At 34.9% G+C, this 18956-nt stretch overlaps 1 protein-coding gene across 6 annotated transcripts in view; it reads right to left on the bottom strand.

Annotated features, from left to right (window-relative positions):
• Positions 1–18956, bottom strand: part of LOC111510822 (uncharacterized) — a 326252-nt gene that overhangs the window by 73951 nt on the left and 233345 nt on the right. The window contains exon 5 of one of the 6 annotated variants that reach the window (XM_074172256.1): positions 2910–4381. The exons of the other annotated variants lie outside the window; for them this stretch is intronic. Coding sequence (XP_074028357.1) covers positions 3175–4381 — 1207 coding nt within the window. The 3' untranslated portion in view covers positions 2910–3174. Of the gene's footprint in view, positions 1–2909; positions 4382–18956 lie in introns of those variants that run through there. 6 annotated transcript variants of the gene reach the window in all.

Below are 18956 nucleotides of genomic sequence, written 5' to 3' on the forward strand. Positions count from 1 at the left end.
ACATGTGTACATTTATACGTGTATACATGTGTATACACGGGCCTTACGTTGCGAAAAATGTATTGAAAATGCTGTGTCTCTTTTTTTACAAAAAGTTGCAATTCTACCTATCACGGTAGCAAACAATAGTTCCATAAAGCAACATACAATCAATACGCTAGGTTATGAAGAAAAAATAAATATATAATCGAATAAATGCGAAGAGAGGCTCATGAAAAGGACATGTGAACATTGAAGGAGAAGATAATTGATGAAGGTATATATATTCGGTCTGAGAATAGGTTTCAGACTATTTTTCATACCCCTAAGTGATAAGAGTGCTCCTCCCCAAACAATTTTTAAAATAAATTTTTGTTTTGATTTTTTTTATGGTGTGGCATTGAAAAATACATATAACCGTCAATTTTTACTTTCCTCTCACCAATGTCTATTTGTTAATAGCCAATTTAGTAATTTATTCCGGTGTCATTTCTTAAGGCCGAGACACACTTCTTCATAAACCTCTCCGATCCAACTCCGGTTTGATTTTGCCCAAAAGCGGATCGGTGCAAGATCGCCAGTGGGTAATTACACTTGTCATACATGCTTCCGACTTCTTTCCGATTTACCGCTCCGGCTTGATACACTTGCCACTCTAGCCAGTGATGATTCAAACAATATCTCGGAAGGTCCTCTAAGCAAAATATTCAAGAATTTTAGCAACTGCGATTTAGCCATTATGGCTGTCTATTTGAAAGAAGAAGATGAAGAAAATCGGAGAGCTCTCATAGAGAACAGCGGTACAGCTCTTCAGTCTGGTCAAATAGAACTATATATTTTCTGATTTGTTCAATAAGCTCCTCCGGTTTTAATGACATTTTTAAATTTAATTTGAAGAAAACAAAAGACACAAATATCATACAAACTCCAAGCGATACCTGCCCCGGAGCTAAAGAACAAATAGGCTTCACTATCGGATCATGATCGAATGCAGGATCGGAGTCGGGTGGGAGCGGGGTTGGCCACGTATCGGAACGATGTGAACTACTCTATTCGGACTAAAGTACCATTTCCCTTTCAGACACTCGTTCAACTGTATGAAGGGAGTCGGATCTGAAGGATGTATGACAGGTGTGTCCCGGCCTTTACTCGGTAAATAGCACGGAGTAGGGATGCGAACGAGGAGAAAATATAATAATACCATGATTCCCTATTATACCTACAGATGTGCCAATTCATTTCAAACGTGTGCAATTTTCAATTAGATTGGCATTTGCAATGAGTAATAATAAGTCCTAAGGCCAAACAATGTTCATTTGTGGATCGGATTTGTACAAACTATGTTTTTCACACGGACAATTATTATATTTGGCATGCCCTCGAGTGGGCAAACCATCAAATTTGTTTGTGTTAGCTAAACATGAACTAACGGAATAAAGGATTAATATTATTTGTTAGTGGTATTGTACTGACACACACTTATGAGTTAGTTATTGAGTGACAAAATAACGTTCGCTGGGTCAGCTAGTTATATATAAAAGTCACAGTTGGGATTATTTTGCATGATCAAGGTATCATCGATATTGACTATACATCTTATATGGACATAACCATATATATCATACGTACATTCCTATAATCATAAAGTAGCACTTTACACTAGTATGCTTCACAGGCTATTGAAAACTCCACTGCCAGAAAGTGATTTTCAGAAAGAACCAAATCTTATTGAACAAATTGCTGTCAACAACGGCTACATGGTAGACATTATCGAGTCAATTATCAAAAAAAAACTGCGAAAACAAGTCATTTACCAGGCCTATCCTATTTCAATGAACAATAATCAGCGTCATAGGACATTGACGTACTTTGGCGAACCCACCAATAATAACATCGTTCGTTTTTTAAAAATGACAGACTTGGACGTGGCTGGATAAATGATAATTCAAGCAAATTCATTAAATATAATAAAGGCAAAACTTCAGTGTCAGATAGATCAGGAGTACATCAGTTGACTTGTGTTTCTTACCCAAAACTTTATATTGACCAAACGGGAGGAATCTTTTCCTAAAGAATAAAAGAACATAGGAGTAGAATCTTCAATATGAAGACTAATTCCATATTTCTAAACTACTTCTGATAGAAGGACAAGAGTTCAACCACGACTATGAATTATTACATTTGGAAGAGAAATGTTCGAAATTCAATCTATTGAAGTGCTAATAAACTAATATATCATAGAATTTTAAAAATTTACTGAATGACCAGATAGAAATGAATTATTCTCCTCTTCTGATATTTTTTATTGAGGTGAAAAAAATTTCTTTCATTGTGTTTAAAAAATCAAGTAAGTAAAAGGTCATATGATTGTAATTGTTTATTATATAATATAAAGCACAAAATGTAGGTACATAACCATACATTGGGTTGTTGAATTTTTTTATCATTTTCAAAAATGTTCAGTTAGTTTTCACCTGAATTCAGGTTAAATTATTAGTTATCACCAAGGTAGAAAGTCACATGGTTTGAATTGTTATTATATAAAGCACAAATTGGGAAGAATTTAGTAATCTCATGATGAAATACTACTTGAATACACCAAATACAACTTTTCAACGGTTAAACAAATGAAAATTTAAATTCATTCATTTCATCTAGGTGTTTTTTCAGCAACGTGTTTGCAAAAAAAATCAATTATAAGATTTAAAAAAAATTCAAAATGAATAACTTTGAATAGCTTTTTGAAACGTATCCCAAAACAGGTAAAATCGGTATGCACAGATATTGTTTTACTTTCATGAATGGTTCAGTTCGCGAGACCAGGCAGCAGGTATAATTTGAATAATTGATATCTTTCGAAGGATTAATGTATAATATCAATTCTATTCTGTCTTTGATATGTTAATCTGTTAAGTTTCAAGAAATGAAAAAAAACTTGAAAAATTATATATTTTACATAAAAAACATAAAAGGTTTTTTTACCATTTCCATAAAAATTGTTTGTGGTAACATGTTGTTTTACATAATTAATGACAGATGATATCGATCTTGACTGTGCTTTCAACTTTTTCTTTGACGAAACATCTTGATGCTGAAGAACATTAGTTTTGTGTATATTCGTAAGAATCGACACAAAACTGATACAATGTAGTATCTAGTGGTGAAGATAAATCATCCTTCAAAAATTTTTTAATATTAAATGCTTTCTAAATCCAGCGAATGCAGAGCAGAGCAAGCTTTATAATGAACTCTCATATTCGATTTTGAAATAAACCGTTTCCCACAACTTTCGCAAGAGTAGGGCTTGGCTCCTTTATGGACTTGCAGATGATACCAGTACGAATATCTATGAGCAAACCGCCTTCCACAATATTTGCAAGTCATCGGTTTCTCACCAGTGTGGATCCTCATGTGTCTTTTCAGAGCATCCGCAATTCTGAACGATTTCGGACAGACGGAGCACAGGAACGGTTTTTCACCGGTATGCGTTCTGTGGTGATTTTGGAAAGCGTTGTTGCCACGACATCTGCGTCCGCAAATTTCGCACACTTTTATCGACGGGTCCTCAAAACCGAACTCTTTGTGGTGATACGTGTAGTGTTTGTGTAAACTGTTACTATTTAAATATTCTTTATCGCATTCGGAACACTTCACAAATCCAGGCACTTTTCCTTTGTGTGACGTGTTTTTGTGGTTTTGCAGATCTTTCCTATTCATCGACCTTTTACAGAGGTTACATTCTACTGTTTCATATTCGGCACGATGGGATCTAAGGTGATCGTTGAAGCTCTCACCACTGAAGATAATGGCCTGACATATTTTACACCGAAAACGTATAACATTTTTTCTATCCTTAATCTCAGCAGAATTCGTTTCATCCTTCTCTTCTGTATCTAATTCATTACTGAATGGTTTGTTGGACGCTGGATCTGAATTAGTATCTGAACCACACTGTGCATTGGTCGCTAGATCTGGAGCATCTGAATCAATGTATTCATTGAGAAATGAATCTGATATTGTATCTATCTCAGCTGTAAAAGATATTTCAGTTGTAGAACCATTACTCAATCCAGTATTTTTCTTGAAATCTTTGGATGGTATTGAAAGCCTCTGTTGTTCCACAAAACCGGACCTCGGGTGAGATGTTGTAGAATATATATTATTGCCATATACCGTTATATGCTTCTTAGCATAATTATAAACCGTTTTGGATTTCTTGTCGTTATATATTGGTCGAATATTCGAAATTCTCCCATTGGGTTCGAAGTTTATCGGGTCGTCTTCCTTATGTTTATCAGTTATATACTCTTCCTCAAATATAGTTATGTTTTCATTGGATTCATCCTCATCATCTGAAACCACTATAATTACGGTGGAACTAGAATCTATCTCTATTATTGACCTGAAATGTAGATTATATTAGAAATGGAATATGTATTCATAGACGAGCCATTCTACGTTAGGTATCTAGCCACAATAAACCCTTGCGGTTTGCGATAGAGGGTCAAATAGGCCCAGCCACTTTTTACCTTGACGTTAGGTATCTACTTAATACCAAATGTAAATAGTTATTCGTTTGATTTTAGTGAAAACTTAGGAAATGAATATAGTACTATAATCATGATTTGGTAATGAAAACAGTTTCAAGGTTCTGTGGATGATACAATGAGTTAAAAAAAAACGAATTCGGTTCAATTATATTTATACAAATAACCGAAGTAAAATTCAGAGTCACGTCGTATATCTACAAAATGAATTCAACATTTAACAATCAACTAGATTTATTTGACATTTCATATTAACTACACTTTTTACCCGTTAACACAAAATAACTGAAAAACTAAATTCACACGAAACTACCAGAATAGCAGATAGAACAATAACTTGAAGTCTCGTTAAACAAAATAAATAGATTGGTGCCTAGAGTTTTTTTTTCTTCTCTGGAGATGAATTTTCAAGGTCGATTCTTTGTAATATTATACGAAAACAAAATTCAGCTCCTGTACCAATAGGTACAGTATACTTGCATTTATATACCTGATAAGTTGAATTTGTATAGTTTCATTGTATCAAATACATCACAAAAGTATTAATATGTAATCAAAACTTCATAATTTCGCCGGTTGAACCGAAGAAAAATAAAAATTTCAGAAAAGAATCGAGATGCATAGAAAACAATGTCCTATCTAACTATCACACTTTATTATAAAAGGATACACATGTAAACCTTTATATTTATTAATGCCCTCTTTAAAACAGTTTTTTTTAAATATAATTATTTATTTTTATCTTGCGAAGGAAAACCTCCTAACATATTTATAGGATATGCCACTTCCACTTCTTCAGCAGTGCGAATAGAATAGTAATCTGTGGAGTATGATCACTTTTCAATCTTAAATGGGATTAGGTACCAAGTAATATTTTGACATTAGCTGTCATCAGTACGGTATAGCCAACTGCAAGGTTAGGCGACACTTGGTTGCATTTTAACCCCCAAAAGTATCACCGAAACAGAAATTGGAAGTGTCTGACCTGACATTATTATAACCGGTTCGGAAACATTTATCTTTTTGAAAACCGATGCCTGGGTTTTTGTGGCATTGAATTAAACCTGGTTACTTTTACCCCAATTCGAAATTTCTTCTAGATCCTCATCAAGATATGCTGCTGCCGGTGAAGATGTGTATCTGCCGTCGATGTCCTGGAATCCAAATGGAATGACAAAACAAGTGTGCTGTCGTGAACAGAGCAATATATTGGATTATGTTTTTTTCCAATAAGTCGTTGATATACAATAGAAAGAGATTGGAGACAATATAGATCTCTGGGAAACACTAGTGTTGATGGTGAAAGTGTTCGAGAGATATCCGTCGACGGCGACTTTCGGGGAACGTTTTTCAAGCCATAGCTTTGAAGTTTGGCCAGCAAACCCTCATACCACACACGGTCGAAGGCCATAGAAATATCAAGCGCTACAGCTCTTGACTCTCAATGTTTATTGATTGCGTTATTCCAAATTAGGTTGACATACGATAGATCGCTCAAAATGTTGAAAATCTGTCTGTTTGAAATCTGTTTTTCCGTTAATCAGCTGTCGCCCCCATACGAACGACAACTCTCAGAAGTTGACGAACCTGTGCGAGCTAAGGACTACGAGGTCTTACCTTTTAACGTGTGATTCCTAACACGATTGCAGAATCATCCCAGCCAACCACCACGGCCAACTCCACAACAAGCCTTCCAAATATTTAAGAATATGGTAGTTTAAGGTTTGTTCCATGATTTTTTTATCACTGACAGCAAAGCGACTGGTCTACAGTTATTTGGAAGATTTTTCTTGCCCTTTTTGAAAATAGGCTGAACGCGAGCAATCTTCCAACAAGAAGGAAAAACCCCTTTCTTGCAAGACAGGTTAAAAAGTCTACAAAATACTGGTGCGAGTTCATTTGCACACTTTTTTAAGCACAATGACGGGCACTTCATCAGGACCAGACGCCTTGTTGATATTCAGCTGTTTCAGAATTCGCCTGTCTGGACGTTGTCGAAAAGTAATTTCCGTCATTGTGGATTCTAGTGTAGGAATAGTGAGTGCTACCTTTCCCAGAAAATCAACTGTGGAGTGGGACGCAAATTGTTGAACCATCCACTTGTGTTAGCAGTGGAATTGTGGATTTTGTGAAGTTTTGATTAACAGCTTTAGCCGCCGACCACAATATCTAGACTCGTTGTGATTGGCAAGCAGTTTATCCCTAATTCTCTGATTAGGAAGTTCTTTGCTTCCATTTATCCTAAGTTTGCAGCTGATGCGAGCATTAACAAACTTACTTCGGTTTTCGACACTGGGATTTTTGCGCCACTATCGATAGGCGATCTTTTTGGAGGTGACAGCTTGCTCGCAAGCTGTTGCAGCATACCTCGTTGAACCGAGGTATGCTGTCAGAAGTTGGTATCATTAAAAAAAGAATATATATCCAACCATGGATGATATAATAACTTCCGTGACTTCCATGAAGCATAAATAGATGGATTATTAGAGCTGAAACAAACATCTAGTCAGGAAACCATGGGAAATTTCGGAAATCGTCTTGAAGATCCTCCCACTCAGCAGATCTGTAATGTCAAACTTTGCGTGACTTATATTGATCCCCAACATTTATCGGTAATTCACTCAACACTGAAATGAGGAATCCTGGTTGGCTCATTTATAATCTGAGTCAGTCCGCTGCTTATTGAAAAAGCCTCAGCCTCGCGACCTTGTTCGTCGTTGACAATTGAAAATTTGAGCCGTTCGATATTGTGGACATTGAAGTCTGATTTCAAAATGTGTTATATCCTGTTGAGCGTCTATTTTTGATATAATCTTGATGTTCATTATGACGCACTTTTTACGGTCTTGAAGTTTCACCACTATAACTTTTACCACAAGAACAAGTATCTCACAAATGCAATTTTTGCTTTTTATTCTGTGTCTGTGATTTGATGTGTAGTGAAGATATCTATTAGTATGTGTTTTTTTCCAATAAATATTTATATCAAATTGATCAGAAGACCTCTTCAACATTACACCAAGGAGTTGACCATCTTTTTCAATATCTATTGTGAACTTTATTGTTGGTTCCTGTTCGTTGATATAATTCAAGGAAGTATTCAGATCATCATGGTTTTCAAGACGGCGGCTGATTTTGGATTCCGAAACGTTAATATAAGTATTATATTATTTCTTAGTATTTTTTCAATAGGCTAAATCATTGAATACAAGTTATTGATAAACAGAACATTTTTCTGTGTGAAAAATACTTTGATTTTACGCAGTAACTTACCGGGGTAAACTGAAAAGTTTGCCCTTTCTACACTCGTATAAAGTTACCAATTATAATTTTCATATTTTTCAGATTGTGGTAGGTGAAATTATTCAAAAAAAGGTGGATGAAAAAACTGATTTTCCTCCATAAAAAATTACTTTCGTTCAATACCATTGTTGTAACTTCAAATCTAGAAGATGGTGGGTTATTGAATGAAAAAATAATCTTAAATTAATTTCTATTTATGTATGGTCGTAATTTTACATTTAGCATCATCATTTTGACGTATATTTCAGCTTTCAGAGTTTCTCAAGGCAATTCAACGTCAAGAAAATGTTCATTCACTTGAAATTCTCTCACTCGACAATATATCACAAGTTTTAACATGAAGTTTCCAATTCGCTTTCGAAATGAATCCTTTTCCACAAATGGAACAGGTATACGATTTCTCACCAGTATGGGTTTTGATGTGATAACGATACGGAGCACTTTGTCCAAACTTCTTACCACAGTACCCACATATATAAGGTTTTTCTCCAGTATGTACGACCATGTGGGACTTCATGGTGTCTTTGGATCGAAACTGTTTACCACAAAACGTACAGGCGAATGGTTTTTCACCACTGTGTATTTTTAGGTGCTGTTGCAACTTACTTTTGCTGGAAATTCTTCTACCACATATGTCACATACCACTGACACATCTATACCCAGTTCTCTATGGTTGAAAGAGATATGTTTCTTGAGACTGGAGTTATACTTGTACGCTTTTTTGCAAACTGAGCAATCGTACGAAACTCCTGAAAATTCCTCGGAATGAACAAGTTTCAAGTGAGTGTTCAACGATTGTCTTTGTAGGTTTTTTCCACATATTTCGCATTGTACAGTATTCTGATCGAGATGGATCTCTGCATGCCTATAAGCGCCATGTTTGAATTTGAAAATTTTGTTGCATATCTCGCACTTGTAAACGTTATGATTCATCGTATGATTTTTGATTTCCTTCTTTTCTTCGCATTTGAATTCGCAGAGGTGGCAGGAATACATCATTTCGACGTCGTGAGTTTTGGAATGATACGAAAAATCCTGGTTAGTATTGAAACTTTCACCGCACATTTTGCAATGTAAAGGCATTGAAATCTCCATGAGATTGATAATGAATGATTTCAGTTTTTTTCGTGTAGATTTATCGGTAGTTTGTCGTTTCTGTGTTGCCTTTTTCTTACTGCTCCTGGAAAAGTAAACCGTGAAAATCTAAGTTTGAAGGGAATACCTACCCACAACCAAAAAACTAAAATAGCACACCATTTTCTACGAACTTTATAAAAATATGCTAAAAAACTAAAAATATGAAAAATATTTTTCGAAACTATGATTTCCGTGTTTGTGTGGAAGCCTGTTGGATTAGAAGAAGAATTAATAATTTCATATTTTAAGATACACATTAATAAAAATGAAGTCCAGGAAATACAATTCTGTAAAAAAACAAAGTGGATTATAGTTAAAATATTAAAGCTTTAAATTTCCGACGTCAAAAAAACATTATTTTGTTTCTGAAGGGATTGAAAGGTTTTTTGTCCCTCTATTACCTCTATATTTTTTTCGCAATTAATTCATTCGTTATTGAGAAATTAAATGTTGAACGTTTTAGTTAAAAAAAGAAACAGAAAATTCGCTGTCGTTCATTTTAATGACGAAACAAAATCAACAGATAAATTGTTCCATACAATAATACAATCTACTCTCGTAAGCGTTCCGTACAATATTCAAGATGTACGAAGTCAGCAACCGGCATTCCTGAAAAATTCTCTCTCGCAGGTCTTCTAGATTTGTAGTCTTAATAGAGTAGTACACTTTCGACTTCAGTTGTCCCCACATAAAGAAGTACATCGATGTGGGATCAGGTGATCTAGCTGGCCACTTCACTGGACCCCTTCTGTCGATCCAACTCACTGGAAAACGGTTGTCCAAAAACTGTCTCACCCGAACATCAACATGTGGGGGTGCACCATCCTGCTGAAATGTTCATTCATTTTCTACCAAATTGTCATAAATTTCTAAAATTTGTGTAATCATATGATCTACACAGTCTCGTAATAGATTTAAATATGTGTTTCCATCGAGATTACCTTCAATGAAGAATGGTCCAACAAGATGATTACCAAGAATGCCGGCCCAAACATTCAATTCTTGTGGAGTTTGTGAATGTGTTATCATCACCACATGAGGATTCACATCGCTCCAGTAACGACAATTATGTCTATTCAATTCACCATTCGACATGAAACTTTCATCTGAAAAACATGTATTGTATAAAATAGATTGGGGTTACTGGTCAATTTCTCGCTGAACACCTCACAAAACTGAAGTCGACGATCAGGATTATCTTCGTTTAATTCCTTAACTAGCCTCATTTTGAAAGGAGGGCTTGAAAGGAAGGAAGGCTTTCAAGATCTGAAAAAAAATAGTAACTGATACACCAGACCCTCTAGCTACATGTCTGTTAGATTGTCGATTATATATTTGTACATGTCCTAAAACTGCAACTTCAACTTCAACTCCGTCATTTCTGTAAGGACGGGATACTTTATGTTTTCTGTTGTGAACAGAACCTGAAGTTCGAAATTCATCCGATAACTGTATAACGCATTGATGGCTCACGTTGTGGTCTGGATGATTCGTATTATAAATTCTTGCAAAAGCTTTAGCACATTCATTATTTTAATAATAGGTTGCAACAATTTCTATTCTATCTTCAGTAGAATAAACCATGTTGGAACACAGTGAACAAAAATGACAGAATAATAATTTGTGAAAAAGTGACAGTGGCCAACTACCTACTTTTTGTTCTGCGACAACTAGTTTCAAACAAAAACTACCAGTGCAGAAAAAAGTAACAGTATCGTCCATTTCAAAACGTTTACTACTAATTAAATAAATTCTGTAAATCTAGAAGACCTGCGACAGAGAATTGTTCGGAAATACTGATTTCTGACTCCGGACATCTTCAATAATGTAAGTAACGCTTTCGAAAGTAGACTGTATTATTGTATGGAACTAGACAGAGGTCATTTTGAACACTTTATTCGTTGATTGTGTTGCCATTGATATTACTTTTGTTGTTTACCCCAATAAAATGAACGACAGCAAATGTTCTGTTCTGTTTTACAAATATTACTGCATCAATTTTATCTATGTTAAAAATTTGCAACCTACATTGTATTTCATAATTTTAATTTAAAATACTTAAGGAATAAAATAACTATTAATAAACGACCCTCACCGCGGACAGCCAATGGATTTGCGGTTTCTCTCCTTGTTTATTTGTTTTACATAGTTTATAAGATATAATGTCGAATTTTATCCAAATAAACCTTATTATTATTATTATTATTATTATATTTCTGTTTTAATACAGAGGTAATAGAGGAACAAAAGACCTTTCAAGTGATGTATCACTCGACCCCCCATTCCGCTGGAAAAAATAGGGGGTTAGTTGCTGACCGCAGAATTAGCCCCCTTAGAAATAAAAATTGACGTGTTCCTTGGAATTTTTGATTACACGTCCGTTTCTGACTTACAGGGGGGTCAAGTTTTTCTGGGAACGCCCAGGTTAACGTTCTATTTGAAAATACTAATGAAAATACTGCCACTAGTACTAACTAAAATAAAACATGTTCACTATCTTTTTGTACAACTGTACTTTTCAGGAATATGTTGTGTATTTTGAAATAATAAAAAATCATGAAAATAATTACATTCGCTCTACCTTAAATAGTCTTCTCGTTACCCTGTCTGTATATTTATTTTCTTGGAATGACTTTTCTGATATATTTGAAATAGCATTCAGATGATTTTATATTTTGATCAAAATTTGTCTTTTTCCAACCACATTAAATTGAAAGTAAGTGAAGCATTGAAAGTTTATGGCTTTATAGTTCACAATTGTAGATTTTTTTTCAAATATATCTGCTCTAGTTACTCTTTATGTAGCCTACGTAAGATCCAAATTGGAATATGGCTCTATTCTATGGTTTCCATTCTACAATTGTTATAATACATTAATTGAAAAAGTTCACTATCTTTTCCTAAAGTTTATTTACTTCAAATCTTATGGTATCTATCCTGATACAGGTATTCAATATGAATCTCTTACCATACCATTCAATATTGAAAGTCTTGAATTATGTAGAAAACTTGTTGGAATAATGTTTCTGTACAAATTACTGCACAACAATGTGGATGCTGTGGAGGTGTTATCTCTTATAAATTTCTGTGTGCCTCATTTCAGAACTAGAAGTACAAAAACTTTTTACAGCCGACTGGCTGTTGTTATTTACTTTCTCAAATTGTAACTTTGTAATTATAAGCACCTATATCACTTTTTCTCAACCTATATTACTGTTTAAAAAACTCAGTTAACTCTGTAAATGGTTTTTAACTGTGGGTAATAAAGGCTATTATTATTATTATTACAGAAAATTGTCATTTATTTTATTGAGCTACAAAGAAAAGGAAACAATTTCGTTACTAAATGAAACTGCTCCAGAATAGATGTTCTGTACTCCAGATTATTTATTTTCTTCCTTAGCATTCTCTCTTGATCCAGTACAAACTTTTCTATGGGTACCCAAGGCACCTGAAGAAGAGTAACATTTTTCACAAATCTCACAACTGAAAGGTTTACTGTTGGTATGCATCCTCTCGTGGGTTTTCATGGATGCCCTTTGCGTGAAGCCTCTTCCACAGAACTGACACTTGTGAGGTTTCTCACCAGTGTGTACCCGTCGGTGTTCCTTCATCTGATCCTTCCTAGGAAAACTCTTCGAGCAAATTTCACACGAAAACGGTTTGTGCCCAGTGTGAGTTCGCATGTGCACGCTCAGATTTTCTTTGCTTGATAATCTCTTTCCACAAGTATCGCAAAGTACCGAGCGATCATCAACACAGACGCTGTGATGTCTTTTATTATGGAATATCAAACCGTTCCGGGAATTGTACTCTTTTTTACAGGACGTGCAGAAGTACCTTACGTTTGTTTTAGGAGCATTTGGATGTTTAGAATGCTTGTGTTTGGCCAATGATCGAGAAAACATAAAATGCTCGCCACAAATGTCGCAACCGAATGATGCTTCCCCTGTATGGAAGTACTTCATGTGCTCCCTGGCAAAAGTACCATTTCTGAAGATCTTGAAGCATATATCGCACTCGTACTTTGTTTCAGGTGTATCTTGAAAAGGACTTCTGAACGTTTCCAACGTTTCAAAGTCTGGAAATTGTTCTTCCAGCGGATTAGAATCCATCGGCGGTTCATCGAAAGATCTAAAAAATAATAGTGAACAGACATTCATCCATTACCAAATCGAAAAGTGCATTTTGATCATAGACTAACAAGATAACACGATTAGGCACTGAATAAACTAACACACAAATAGTTGTTTCCCAAAATGATTTTTTTACTTTCTTCTACCACCAAAATCTATCAATAACTATAAGTTCTGAAACATAATTCCTATATTTCACATCGATATGCAAAATCGATGTGTTCAGTCCAACAACAATAGAGAGTGTGTCATTACCAACTGAAATAATGCAGATAAAACCTGCAATTTCGAACAATCCCGACATTCCACTCATTCAACTGTCGTCTATTATTTTTTGATGTCGAGTCCAACAATGCATAAGTGCCTAGCACCACTGATGAAACATGTGGTAAGTTTGAATACTATTGTCTGGTGTTAGATTACAGAGTATTGTTTGAGCTCTGGTTACAGTGAAAGCTATAAAAAAAGACAAGCGATTTTTCATTCGGGAATCGATCTGTATCTGTTGAATAGGGAGGGTGAGTGTAGGCCCACAGCACTTAGGACACATGTGACCCATTATAAATTCTCCCGAGGAGTTGTCCTCCTTGGTCATCGTCCATCCTGTCTTTTTCAGAAAGGTGGACAGGTCACTAGGATACATCTCCTTTATATCGGTAGGTGTAGGCCAAGACTCGCTGAACACACACTCTCTTATTGACGATAACTCCGGACACTCTCATAGGATATGCTTGACAGTTTCATTTTCCTGTTCACACATCCTGCATAGATGTGTGACCACTAGCCCCATATTATGGAGGTGTTTCCTTAGTTGACCTTTGCCAGCCAGAAATCCTACTGTTAGACGTAGCTTTTTTCCTGGTCATCGCCCGATACTTTTTCGGCGCCAACTTTGGCCACACCAGGGCGATCCTGGTAAGATTACATCCTTTGATTCCATCCCATCTCTTTAGGGATTGAGCATAAGTGTGATGTTTGGCTAGTTCCGTAATTGTCGAAGTCATCAGGCCGTAGGTGCCAATGGGTCCTAAAATGATTAGTTCAGCCGCTTCCTTGGCTGAAGAGTCGGCAATGCGATTACCTTTACTCCTGTCGTGCCCTTTAACCCACTTCAGGATAATGTACCGAGACTTTGGCCAAGTCTTGGTGGCACTCTAGTACTAGCCCTGAGGTAACACGTTGTCTGTTCCAGGCTAATAGGGCCTGTCTGCTATCAATGCAGATTGTTATGTTTTTGCCAGAAATTCCTTTCCTGGTTTTTTCTTTTGTGGCGATTGAGATACCAGCCAGTTCTGTTTGAACCACGCTGGTATTTTTTCTCATTCCCCACTTAATCCTTAGGCTTAGTGATATGGAGTACACCCCACATCCCGAGACTTCTTTGGATTTTGAGCATTTTTGTAGCATCTGGTTCTGTGTTCTGTTTTATTTGTATTTTGTAGGGTTTATTGAACACAAACCTGGGTTCATTTGCATCACTGGTTGCCTGCAGTAGAGGTTGCGCAGTAAGCGCTTCTCGCCATAGGCTCAGCCTCAATTGATCCTTCGAGGTTTACACCAGCCTTGTGCAATTGTAACATGATCATTAACGCAACCTCCTTAACGTACAGATCCAGAGGAGTCAGACCATTCGGGGATCGATGACGAAGCTTAGATTGAGGACCCTTGTTTATCTTGGATAAGACGGGTGTGAGTTTTCATAGACGTCGATTTCATAGATGAGACCTTCATAAGGTACTTACTTACTACCGTACTTACTTACCCTCTAGTTGAGGTTAGCCGACAGATAAATCTTTAGAAGAGCGACTCAAAAGAAAATTATCGTAAGATCTTTAGGAATCTGCTATTGATGGTATCACTATTCGTAGTACAGACAAAACGTTTGGTATTTCCGGTTCCATTCAGTCACGATCTACCAGCCCGAATTTTTTTTCTCTTTAATTGTATTGTGGGTGAATGAACCATACTCTTTAACAAAAGTAGTTTAATTTCACTAAACGAATGAAATGATATTTCACTGAATACTATATTTTACTTGTTATATTCACCGCTATGAAACGTTTCGACCACCTAAGCTCACGTGATCAGTCCGCCATTGGCTGGAATAGTCGCGTATCATACAATTACCACTGCACGCACTTTCATAACTTGTTATACTCGATTCTAGATTTTACTCAATATTCGAGTAGAGGGTATAGGTATCTATCTATTCTTATTGTATTATATTTAATGTTTCTAAAATGTATTTTGTCAACTCTATAGGCTTACGCTAGGAAACTATATCTTAATTTATATATCTATTTTTATAATAGATTTTGTCTGATGGAGTCCCAACAAAAATCACACCACTCGAAAAATTCTGCTGGTGAAATTTTTGACGAATATTTTCTGAGAAATAACCAACATCTAACTAAAATTCGAACAAGAGGTATGCCATAAGTTCGACGGGATGCTTATGGTACGTAATTGAAAATATTTATGTTCAGTTCAACAGTTCTTGATCATTTGAAGGAACTCAAAACCCCTAACTTTTTTCCAAAATTCATTGAATCTGATGAAATGAACTTGAGAACAAATTAAAAAAAATATAAAGAAAACTCATAAACGACTTCAGTACCTTTATTTCTAAATGAAAATCTTCTGTGTAATAAGGTAGGTATCTTTGAAACAAAAGAATAAACAGTGACAAAACTGTCTACAGAGTATTAAAGTATATAACATAAACAAAAACGACATAAAACATATTTTCGCTAAAAATATGATTTTGATGAAAAATGATTTATTTGTCGGGATTGACGTTTTCGACCATATACACGGTTTGATAATTATATATTATAAAATGCTACATATAGAGGAATAACTCAATATCAGATGCCATTAGCGACATTAAATAGTGATGAAATAATGTTTCCAATTAAATCGTTGATATAAATTGTATATCGCCTCTAGTATGAAATCATATAATTTAGCGATTATTTCGTGTATATTTGTTCAATAAACTATGTTTTCGAATTCCAGTTGACGAAGTGATGATCCTGACAACTACTGTTATGCAGTTATGATCAAAACAATTTACCATTTTAAACCAAACTAACACTACCTTGCTAACTTTTTATTTCTCTTATTGATACCCTCCAAAAAACAATATGAAGGGTGCAGGGGAAAAATGTTCATGTCCATTTGAACGTATTTTGTGAAAACAGAAAAATTAGACATCGAAAAGCTAATGAAATTTGGGTTGTAAAATTGGTTAAAAATAACAACCATGTTATGGAATTAATTCTTGCTTAGAACAACTCAAAATATTTTTAATAAAAATGTTAGTTTTTAAATAATTAGTTTTAACAATCTGACGTTTCTTATTATGACATCCTAATGCTATTTTGTTTTTCATAATAAAATATATTGACAGGTATAGGAACACATATACAAGAGGAGCCAGAATGGTCACCACAGTACTCCCCCTCCAGTGAAGATGGTCACTTGAAATGAACAATTTTTTTGGTGCTGTATCCTTCGTGTTTCATATGTTCTTTCTCCATTTCCCTCTCTTTCGTATTCTTCAACAAAAGCTAGTTTCAAACGGTCAATACTAATATTTTCATGTTTTCCATTGACTAGTAGAGTGAAATATTTTTCGTTTCTGTTAATCACCCTGAATGGTCCATTATAAGGTGTCTGAAAGGCTTTTTTAATAGTGTCAACTCTAATGAACACATGGGAACAAGTTTTTATTTCATTTTGCATGAATACTTTTTGTTTATCATGATTAGTTCCAAACGTTGCTCTCATTTTCATCATGTTTTCTCTAAGATTGTGAAAAAACAGTTGATAAGTAGGGAAAGGAACAGTCCTTTCTATCATAAGTTCTCCAAGAATACTGAGGAATAGACGACAATTGATAATGCCTTGATCGTTGGTCGCCTTCAACGACTGGCTTTGCCATTTCCCTGATAAAAAGAGGGTTGAAATTGAATTGGTTGTGTACATCTAGTAGCTCGCTCTTTGAATATTCTATGGTAACTTGAAACTGTACATCTTCCCCACAGTTTACGATGAAAGGTGACGGCTTTACTCTGCTATTTATTAACACTTTGGGTCAACACTGTGTACCATTCATAAAGAAACCTTGCATCGTGGACATTGATGTTTGTTTTCCAGGCGCCCCGGACCTGAACGTTCCTTCCCGTGGACTTCGAAACTTCAATCACCATTATTTAGGTGATCTAAACGCTTCTTCCCCTGAAACGAATATGCTATCCAAAGTTTAGTCTGAAGTGAGTTTAATGCCACCGTTAACTCAAATCCGACAAATAATGGACATTAAAATTTTTCCCATGGCTCCGTCATATGGTTTTTGCTTAACTTCTTATTTTAAGAACTACACAATATTGCTATGGTGACAATTTCCGTCAATTAGAAGATTTGATTTTTTAAATGTTGTTCTAAATTTGAAAATTAAAAAAAAATCATATACAATGAAGGTGGGTTTTGAATGTCAATACCAAATCAAGACACTTCAATAAAAATTCAACTTCATCACCTCATAAAACTTAACGCAGATGTTCATCTTATATCAAATACGTAGTTTTCATTTTATGTCAACCCGTTTTTGAATTATGGACATTTGGGATTCCAAAAGACGTCCAAAATATCTTCTCGGATATTTACTCAAATTTTATTTGCTCGTCTCCTAACGGAGCCGCACACTTGAGAGAAATTTAACTGTTTCGTATTTTCAATGTTCTTTCGTTGAAAAAGGAAGAAAACACTTCAAATAAATATAACTCTAATATAAAAACGTTAAAATTGTACACATTTCTTAGTTTATACAAGATATACATCTATGCCAAATTTATTCAAAATACAAGATGTTAAAATTTCATACGGGTTTTGATTTGACATGGAATGACCCTGTACCAAAAGCAAGTTCTTTGCATTGGGAAATTAAGATGTGAATTTTGGAATGACATTTTTCTCACAGTAAGATGAATTCCGCAATTTTGTAAATTGACGTGTTTCAGTATTTTTTATGAATATGCACGTGACTTTACACTGGAGGAATATTCATCAAAATGTACAATCATGAATCGCAAACTACAAATTCATAAAAACTTTTTGGTACATGACGTAGAAAGGCTTCAAATGATTTTGTAAAAAATCACTAAATTCCGAATTTGAAGTCGGAGTTAAGCGACAAAATTTGTTTATCAATGAATTCCGACTCCGAGCTCTGAATTTAGTGAATGTTGTTTAAAATAAAATGTGTGGTCAATCTACGCTTTTGTAAAAAAGGATATAGATAAATAAATTATAGCTCATGAGGCAAAATATGGGTATGGTAAGTATGGTATCATTATTTTTAACGCACATATAAAAAAGGCAGTCACCAATGGACGAGGAAATTTCCAATGAAAACATTTTCCACATCATTATAAGTATTATAACTAATTTATAAAAATTAACAAAAACAAAAAAAACAAAACTGAATAACTATCTTTCAGATCAGTGAAATTCACTAATATATTTAATAAACGCTAACATATATTCTACATTTTCTTTGTGTATTCTCACTTGTATCTCAGTTAATAAGTAAATTGTATCTCAGGTATAAACGAGTGAAAATGCAAAAAAGGCCCCAATGGTCAGTCGATAACTCAATATTGATTAGAACCCTCTGTTACTTAAATTACTTCTACGATATCTTCTCTTGTTCTTCATTTTCTACATTAATTGTTTGTATAATCTGCAAATCAGCTGCTCCACTATGTGTGTTGCAGCTCTTTATATGTATCCTCATGTTTCCTTTGGAAATAAACTCTTTTCCGCAGATTGGGCAACTGCATGATTTCT

The sequence above is a fragment of the Leptinotarsa decemlineata genome, unplaced genomic scaffold (genome assembly GCF_025532065.1).
Source record: "Leptinotarsa decemlineata unplaced genomic scaffold, Ldec_3_MD MMD2_tig00000035_RagTag_RagTag, whole genome shotgun sequence".
NCBI lineage: Eukaryota > Metazoa > Arthropoda > Insecta > Coleoptera > Chrysomelidae > Leptinotarsa > Leptinotarsa decemlineata.